The sequence below is a fragment of the Astyanax mexicanus genome, chromosome 2 (assembly GCF_023375975.1).
Source record: "Astyanax mexicanus isolate ESR-SI-001 chromosome 2, AstMex3_surface, whole genome shotgun sequence".
Taxonomy (NCBI): Eukaryota; Metazoa; Chordata; class Actinopteri; order Characiformes; family Acestrorhamphidae; genus Astyanax; species Astyanax mexicanus.
This window is the reverse complement of record NC_064409.1, coordinates 65,886,183-65,896,197: the sequence shown is the minus strand read 5'-3', so window position 1 is coordinate 65,896,197 and position 10,015 is coordinate 65,886,183. Positions and strand designations below refer to the sequence as shown.

General features: G+C 36.5%; 1 protein-coding gene across 1 annotated transcript in view; it reads right to left on the bottom strand.

Annotated features, from left to right (window-relative positions):
- Window positions 1-10,015, bottom strand: part of LOC103035845 (dedicator of cytokinesis protein 2) — a 117,808-nt gene that overhangs the window by 59,189 nt on the left and 48,604 nt on the right. The window contains exon 26 of the mRNA XM_007228015.4: window positions 677-772. Coding sequence (XP_007228077.3) covers window positions 677-772 — 96 coding nt within the window. The remainder of the gene's footprint in view (window positions 1-676; window positions 773-10,015) is intronic.

The window sequence follows — 10,015 nt, the reverse complement described above, 5'->3', positions numbered from 1 at the left end:
TACATGCAAATCTTAATGAATATATATATATATATATATATATATATATATATATATATATATATATATATATATATATATATATAATTTTGAAATTGTTATTTAAAACTGTACTTTATGCTATTACATTACTACAGTGATATAAAGAAAACATTTATTTCTCTCTACATTTTGGCTTCATGTCCTCACAAGTAAACATTCTCCATGGTAGAGATTTTTAAATCTAGTCTGTGCTTTTACGTAGACAGCATAACTTGTCTTCCAGAAAGCAATGGCCTCATTTGCGTGGTCAGCACTGTTTTGCTCTGCACAACTTAGGGACTTATGCATCTTATTTAACGATCGGGCTGTTTTTGTGTTTATTGTTTTGCCTTCTCATGATTAGTGAATAGAGTTTAACAATTAGAGTTTTCAAGAAAAGTTGGATAAAAGTTTTTTTTTTACATTAACATTGTAAAGTATTTGATTATCCCGATGAATTAATTAGTAAAACCATTATGGGTTGATCATGTTTTCTTTTGGCTTTAAAGACTTTTAAAGATTTCTAAATATTTTACAGCAAAAAATGGTTAATTTAGTGTGGAGAAGAGAAGAGAAGAGAAGAGAAGAGAAGAGAAGAGAAGAGAAGAGAAGAGAAGAGAAGAGAAGAGAAGAGAATAGATCTGTTCCAACTCACAATCAGGGAATGCTCTCGTCCAATCATGATGACAGCTCTGTTTATGTCCCTCAGTAGAGATTTCACAATGTCCTGAATATGCTGAAACGTTTGTCCCTAATTACACACATTAAGAGAAAAACAGAAGAAATGCATTAAATATACAGTAAAAACAACAATAACGTATTACACATGCAATTATACAATAGCATTTACTGATATAGTGGCTGAAAAAAAAAACATGTTACATGCAGCCTTTCTGACCACATCAGACCACCATAGCACAGTTTTAATATGAGAAAATATTTAAAAGCCTCCTTTCACTTTACTATTACCAAAAGGTGCAAATCATAGACAATTTTCAGGCCAGTATTGAGGTTTGACTGTTTTTTTTTTTTTTTTGAAAACTGAAAAGTGGCTTTTTATAAGCGACAAACTGCATGTTCCTCTCTAATGCATTGTGTTTAAAAATATAGGCTTTTGAAAGTGCTAGTGCAAAAGCAATTGAATTTAATATATGCCAGCTGGCATATGAGGACTACAAAGCAGAATCCTTTTTTAATAGTGCTTCACTGGAGCACAATCTCCTCCCTCTAACCTGCTCACAAATACACACATACACAGACACACAGACAACTACTACTTTCACACACTCCACACACGCATATAAAAGGCTACAATTAAGACTTCAATAACACTACCGTTACTGAGGCAAGCTGAATTGTTCAGGATGGAACAGAGTGTGTGTAGAAACGTTAACGTTCCTGTGTTAGAGAAGAGAGAGAAAAAGAGACGTTCTGTTGGATTGAATTCTACGCTGGCTGGCCTTCGATTCTCTGAGGCTCAACTGGCTCTTGCTTTTCCTTCCGCTGCGTTAATTTATTGCAGATTAAGTCATTGATTGCAGTGAAGAACTTCTTATCTCCTCTCCCAGAAGCATGAAAGTAAGTAAGAAAGTGTGTGTGTGTGTGTAAGTGTGTGTGCGCTTTTCTTAGAACAGATCAACATCCACAACATCCCTCTGGATAAAGCCGCATGCTTTATGTCTAGGACAAGTTGTCTTTCTAGACCGCAGCTCTGACTGTGACAGCCAGACGCATTAGCCTTGCCTCTGGCACTTTTGCCTTTTTCGCCTTCGACTGTGGCCTTTGGCAAATGCAAACCTTAAGATCCAAACCAAAGCAGCTGCCTATCATGCGGTGCATGTCTGCAGCCTGTTGAATAGAACTGATTCTTGGACTCCTGCAGGTCTGTCACACACACTGCCAGCAGCTTGCTGTGGAAAACGTCTGGAAACTGAAACGCACAGATCCACCATCCCCCAAACATAGCCAGATTAGAGTTGAATAAATAAAAGCCTACTAAGGTAAAATTGCATAGCCATCACACGTAATCCACATGCCTACAGCATGTCAAAGAAAATGCAGCCAAAGATCTGCAGGGGGTCAGAAAATCACTGAAAGAAATGCAGCAAAATCCTGCTTAACTCCACAGTGTGTAAAATCCAAAGCTAAAACAACTGGCAGAGGACAGTTTCTGGCCAGCAATGCTGCTTCCTGGAAAACTCCCTGTAACAATGGACCTGAGGCCATTTTGTAAGTATCTTGTTAGTGGAAGGTACATGGTAGCAACAAACTGTCTCAAATCAATGTTTAATAAGTCACTGTGTGGACAAGAAAAAAAACTTAGGCTTGACAAGCCATCACTCACTTCACCCGACAGGTTTAACAAATGTAATGTTTGTGCTAAACATTTAGAAAATCATAAATAGAAACCGAAAATGTCCTTTTTCAGACTATACTTTTAAAAGACCACTACTATAAATAAACTATTTACCTGTAGTTATACCTCAATATTTTAATTTAATGCCACTTTTGTTTGATCAAAATTTAAAAGACCGAAAGGTACTGTTTAGAAATGGCAATCAAAAGATAGGGTTAAAGGTCAAATTTATCTGCACTGTGGAGGTCAAAGTGTAAACACAACAGAAAGAAATAATAATTCATTTTCTGTTGATTGCTGCTGTGTTGCTGTGCTGGTAGCTACTCACTAAATGGACTTTGAAGTCTAGTTAGTGGTGTTAAAAATCTGTATTCAGCTTGTCATATGATGTGACAAGAAGTAAATGCAAACCTATGCCACTGTATTAATACATACATTACATATAATACTATAGACCAATCTAGTCATGTTGAAAATTAGAAGTCATATTAACCTTATTTAAATGGCAGCTTCTGAAAATTAACACATCTTTTTGGCTGCAGAATGGGCAGAATAATGTATATTTTTGGGATCATATGTGTGGAACAGACACAATGGGATGGTACAGAGTCAACACTCCCTTTACCAGGTGCAATAAAACCAAATAAGACTAAAGATGCAGACAACAATTTTGAGGTTTGTTAGGTTTCATAAATATAAAAATCTTGAGAGTTTAAACTCAAAGCAGAGCTAGAAAGAGAGATGAAACTAATACTAAGCCTACTGCCATCAAACAAACAGCAGGCATCCAAAATCCGTAAGAAACCTTGAAAAAAATCAAATGGAGGCTTCTGAATAATTCAGCAAAGATGTGTTCAATAAAACAGTTTAGAGCACAGTCTGAAGTACACCAGCCTTCCAGTGTTCAAAAGCCATAGTTTTTAGCTGCTAACATCTTCTGCCAGCTGAAAGTGAAGACTCAGACTCCCCCACACTGAGGTGGCAGAGTAAACACTAGTAATTTCCATACCTCTGGGAGACATAAGAGCTGCCTTCAGTGTGTGTCCTCACCATGCATCACAAGCAAGGAACAAGTGAACTGACTACCTACGCCTTCTCAGGGGGACTGGGTAAAATGTTTATTGGGGTCTACAACTACAAATTATAAACCCCACAAATACAGTGTGCCATATGCATGTGCATGAAGCTCAAAAATCTGTGGAATGCTCCATTAATTAATCAGTATACTCCAGCAGAAATGGCACAAACATTCTACAGTTTGTGGCTGCTATTTCACATTTACCACACAGCTCGCTTGGCCTAGATTACCCTTTCAAACTTTATATTCCACTTTAAATTCTGCACTATTTAAGGTGGAATGAAGAGTTAGAATTGTTTTGGCAGCTAACTGGTAATGCCCCAACACTTATCAGTAAGAAAACCTAAAAAAACTAAAATAAATTCACAAATAGAACAATGCTGTCCGTAAAAATGCAATGAAATGATAAAAGCCACTAAACAATCAAAACACAATATTGTAAAACAATTCCACACTCCAGAGATTTCCCACTATGGCAGCTGAAAATCATGTCTGTACAACAAAACTAAGCATTAGACCTGGATTGATCTTTAAAAGCCATTAACCAAACCTAACCATTAAAAAATGCCAAAATTTTAATTACTCAATTGTAATGAATAATTAATGAATGCACTGTTAATAGTAATAATATTACAATCATAATAGTGTTACTAAATATATATATATATATATATATATATATATATATATATATATATATATATATATATATAATGTTAGGTGTACCAGAGTAACCCTGATGTCTGCTTTGGAAAGCCAGCATCAAAACAGCACATTGTTGTTCTGTTTTGAAACTTTCTGATAAATAAACAAATGTTTTAAATAATTTATAAATCTATGAATTCTATTAAAATGCAAGCTGCAGTCATTGCAAAGCTAAAGAACAAAATCCTTTTTTAAAACACACTGCACTTTACCCTAACATTCACTAACATTAACTTTTCTCTCTCTCTCTCTCTCTCTCTCTCTCTCTCTCTCTCTCTCTCTGTCTCTAATTCTCTGCTTTCTACATTGTTTTTGTGATTTATGTGTTTTTGTTCTTTTTTATTTTGACTTTTCTGCGCTTCTGTGCTAATTCTGTCTCTCCATCTCTGTCTGATGTGGAAGGACGAGACAGAGGTGAAAACAGTGTGACATCATCTGCCTGCTTCATTAAGACAAGTAGACAGACAGGAAGTCATTAAGAGATCCGCAGAGGCAGATGCACACTCGCGCTCACACGCACAGTGGCAGGCCAGCGGTGTCATCCCACTCCAGAACGTGAGTGTGTGTTTAGTTGGCAGAGTCTGTTAGCCGCAAGCTCACCTACGTTCTCATTGGTTAGGACATATGCAGTGTCCTGAAATTAGGGTGAGTCAGACCGACACACTGCTCTCCAGGAAACATCTGCTGCCTTACCTAACACACAACTCGATGTGTGTGTATGTGTGTGTGTGTGCGTGTACTGTGGGCACTGAGGTGAGATGACAAATCTGTCAATTCCAGCTGAACTGGGCAGATCTGAGAATTAGGACAGAAGTGACCTGTGTGTGAGTGTGTGTTATTTCCACTCACTAATGTCATAATGCACAAGTGGATAAAGCCAGGGATTGAGCTGGGGTGAAGGAGGGAGGAAGAAAAAAAGAAAAAAAGAGAGTGAGAGAGATAGAGAATGAGAGAGAGCATATTGACGTAGAGCATATTGTATTTATGTGGCTTTTTTATATGTTCCAAAACACTTTTCATAATCACATTTGGAATAAATTTTGTAATTTTATGTTGAATCGACCAATAGAAATTACACTTCAATTTAAAGCTCCAAAGGTTGCTTCTTCTGTAAAACTGCATTTTTAAAACATATTTTTATAACAGTGTACTGCTTTAAAATGTGCAGAATTGTATTTTTCTACAAACAAAAACTCCAACAAACTATCACTGCCACTAGTGGGGATATAACTTCCCTTGTGCAGCAATATTTTTTTATATATATTTTTTATTTTTAAAATAAAATAAAATATTTTATATTTAGGTTTTACCTGCCAGCCTTGAAATAATTTTAGTACAAATCAATTATTTTCCCTCAAAGTAGTGGAGGGCTTGATAGGTAGCTTGCTGGATTAGTGTGTTTGCTAACCGGCCAGTGCGACAGCGTGAGCACCTGCAAACACATTCACAGCAGACAGAAATGTGAGATCAAATGATATGCATACTTTAATACAGGTAATCATACAAGCGGACTAGGAGGTCAAAATGCATTCACATTATGCACAATCCATACATGTTGTCAGATCTGGTGATATTACTGTAAAATAGATTTTCATACAAGATTTGTCAAATAAAAGAGATCTGAGAGAGAGACTTATGTAAGAAACTCAGAGGAAAACTAATAGAACTCAGAGATAAAACAAAGAGAAAGAGACAGAGAGAAAGGCAGAGAGAGACAGAGATCTTTTCTAGCTTCAGAAAAGAAAATTCAATTTTCATATTCATGTTGGGTTTCACTTCATATAATCTCCAACACAAAGTAAAGCAATATTTCTCTCTCTCTCTCTCTCTCTTTCTCTCTCTCTCTCTCTCTCTCTCTCTCTCTCTTTCTTTCTCTCTTTCTATCTCTCTCTCACACACACACACTAGCACACATGCAAACCAACCTAAAGTATGGCACATTAATTAGGAACAATCACAATGCACACAGGTAAAATTGTGTGTGTGTGTGTGTGTGTGTGTGCTTTAAGAATACAGAAACACCTGTGTCCTACCATCTACAATATTCCCTTTAATTGTCTTTGTTCATATTTTCTTTCTTTCCTCCTCTAATATTCTGAAAATCTTTAAACACCCTCTTCCCTTTCTGATTAAACTGAAACTGAATTCTAACAAACGCTACAGACAGATAAGAGCTATGAGGACCTTCTGCAGCTTTTGAACCATACGCATTATTTAAATATTATCCATGTCTTGTAGAAGACAGTATTTAAATATTCCTGAACAGGGTTATTCTCAGGAAAACACCTGTATTAATTCAGCCCTGAAGCTTTACAAACATTATCACAATTTCCTACAAAACAGATCAATCTATAATTGCATAGCTGACGTTATGCTGAATTTAAATGGCTGAGATGGTAGAGATAGTTGTAAGCCACAGTGTTGTTTTATACTAATGTTTCTGATTAGCTTAGTTTTGGGGAAATGGTAATCAAACGGGATGGTAATCATTATGCTGATAATATATTTTTGAGAATGACTGCTATGAAATCTACTGGCTCATTGATACCCTGCTGTCATTATCAGCGAGTGAACTTTGCGAGCAAAGGAGCGCACTGAGCTTAAAAACTGTCTCCCACCAGGACGGCTGGCTGGCAGCTCTGAGGCAAACTGCTAAAAGCCAAATGTAGGGAACATTATGTGATTATTAGCTGCTAAATTGTGCACAAAATGAATACGCTGTTTTGCTCAGAATGATTGAGGAAGAGCTTTCAAATGTAAAGTTATTGTTTGGTTTATTTTTGGCTGATAGTTTGCACTGAAATATGCACTGAAATAAACACGATAAAACATATATTAGAAGGCCAAAATTTTTCACCATCTCAATGTTTTAATATATTTTTGTCTTACTTCTCAATTACAAAACTAAAATAAAATATATATATTTAACACTTAACCTTTTTTGACACTAAAGCAAACATTCCAGCAAAGTACAATATGATTTACAATAAATAAGTAATTGTATATAAATTAGAAAAAAAAGCCCATTGTAATGTTTTTTTCTGTTTGAACATCAAACCCCAAGTGTTTTTTTTTATCTTAAGCCAAACAATTTCAATTGCCAAATATCCAGTGCAAATATTGATATTGTATCATATTGCGATATTATGTTTTGCAAAACTAATTCGATTTTTTAAAAACACAGTATAATTTTTTAATCATTAGTTTACTTGTAAAGATCGGTGTCAGACAGTGGTTAATGTAATGTTGTTTTCAAACCACAGCCACTAGATAGACTAGATAATAGACTATTGCTTTTTATACTATCACAGTTTTTTATCTAAAATTAGATTTAAACAATCGCATCTAACACCTTGCTAACAGTATTGCAATATACTGCATCACACAACCCCATGTATCGTGATGCGTATTGTATCACCAAGTACAAGTTAATTCTCAGATGCACTGCATCCCTACTGATAATATCAACAAATTGGGCAGGCATGAAATATGACAAGAGTTGCCCTAGTCTGTCTCAGAGTGGAAATTGAGCTGATTACAGCTGAGGATCAGCTCATGTTACTGGTTTAAAGACCAGTAAAAACTTTAACCCATAGACCAGAGAAAAGAGATAATGGGGGAGAGAATGAGAGAGGGGGCGAGGTCATGACCCTTTCAGACTTCTCCCTTAATCCCTGTGTGTATTTGAAATTTGAAATGCTCCTAGAATCCTGTAAGGTGTGGAAGCGAGAGATAGGAGTGCCGAAGGATAGTGAGAGGGGGAATGACCCTATCTCACCTTCTCCAGCCTTCTCCGGTCACTTCTCTCCCCTTACTCTGTCTGCTGACAATCATCTGGCCTTTGACACCTTTTGTTTACACATCTTCCCATCTCTAACATTTTACTCATCATCATTTTATCCACACACATTCACAGCCCAGCTTGGATTCTGCTCATCGACATCATTTTCACTGTCCTGTTTTTCTGCTCTCTGTGTTGGACCTCACTTGAGTTTCCAAATTGCTTTATTGGCACTACCAGCACAAACAATACAGCTAAAGCATTGCAAGCAGCTTCAAGATCAAAATTCATAGCAAAACCTATTTACACGGCATACAGAAAATAAACACTGGGCCACAGCTACTGTAATATTCATGCAATCATAAATCTATACACTGAGAAATGTAGGTTCACTGAGCATTTTTTTGGAACGCTGTAATAATGCTGGTTAGTGCTTTATACTGCATTCAAAACAGACCTGTTTTTCATGGCATGGACACAAGGTGTTGGGAACTTTAAATATTTTCTTTTAGTTTCTTATCCATGTTGACCTGATTGCATGACATAGGTCAGATGTTAGAACAGTACTTTCATACAGCAACTTTCCTATTCTACCACATCTCAAAGGGGGTCATAAAGGTATGCACATGGTCAGCAGCAATAGTCAAATAAATGACTGACTGGTATTAACAGGTCCATAATGTGTCAATAATAATTGACCCTTACAGCACCTCCACCAGCCTGGACAGATGAAACAAGAAAGGGTATGAACATGGATTCAGGCTTTTGAAAGCAAGTGTATGAGCCTCAGCTAAAAAAATAAGATTCATCAGACCTTTGGTAAGCATGTGCCCAATGCAGCCTCAGCTTTCTGTTCTTAGCTAACAGAACATGAATCTGAAATGGTCTTCTACCATTGTAGCCAATTAATCTCAATGTTTAACATTTATTTTCTGAGATGCTTTTCTAATAACCACAATTTTATAGTCATTAACATTACTGTAGCTTTTATCGCATGTCTTATATTGTCCTGCCTGTCAGCTCAATCCAATCAATCTATCCCTATTGACTTATCCCCTCAATTAAGTGTTTCTGTCCATATAACAACTGCTCTTTGGATGATTATTCTCCATCCTAATGGCAGGTTTGAGCTAGAGTTGTGCAATATCAACTTTTTATATAGGTTAATCATCACAATATATTTCCCTATTACACTGTTTCAGGAGATGCTGGACAGTTAGTAGTTAGTATAACATTGCGTTTACCATACTTGTTAATGTTTAAAGAGAATGCTTCAGATCGATTGATGTGGTGTGTTGGTTCTGTAGCTCACTTGTTGAGCTAACCTTTGCTAAGCTAGCTCGAATACAGATCTGCAAAGTAGCACACAGCTCAGTTCAGTTGTTGTTGACTAGCTGAAAACTGAAGTACTGATGCTTAAAATAGTCGCTCCCATGTCTGAAAGAGTGAAGCTGTGCAACTGGTGTTGGAGTGACTGAAAAGTTAATGTGACAGTTTCAGCACAGACATTGTTACTGCTAACTGAGACTCAAAGGACATGTTTAGAAGATAAAGCCTCAACTCTGAGAACACAGAGTCAAGTGAATGATCTTGGATGTGTTGGCTGCTTTCAAGCACATCTTGCAGACTTGTTGACTTCAGATAGAACAGAATATCACACATCAGAAACGTCATCATTTTTAAATACCTGCTTTGCGGTATTTCTGTTATACTGCTCCAACCCTTATATGTACACAGCACTGTTGCTAACACAGAGTCGCTAATCAGTTGTTGGATTAGTTAATTGCTTAAAGGAGTAGGTGTTTCCATCCTGTCATCATCACTTAGAATTAACCAAGCTGTTGTGTAAAATTGAACACTGCCACGTGTAGACAACCTGTTCTGACTGATTCATAAGAAGAAATGTGGTGCACCATGTTCAAACGGCACTAAAGGCTGAAGTGTACAGAACACACTGTAAGGTTCAGAGTGAACTAATCACAGGCATCTGAAAATCATACTTGTATTTCTGGATCCTTTGAAATGGTGCAATAATACATTCACTCCCTGACAACTAATAACTTCAGAATATGTA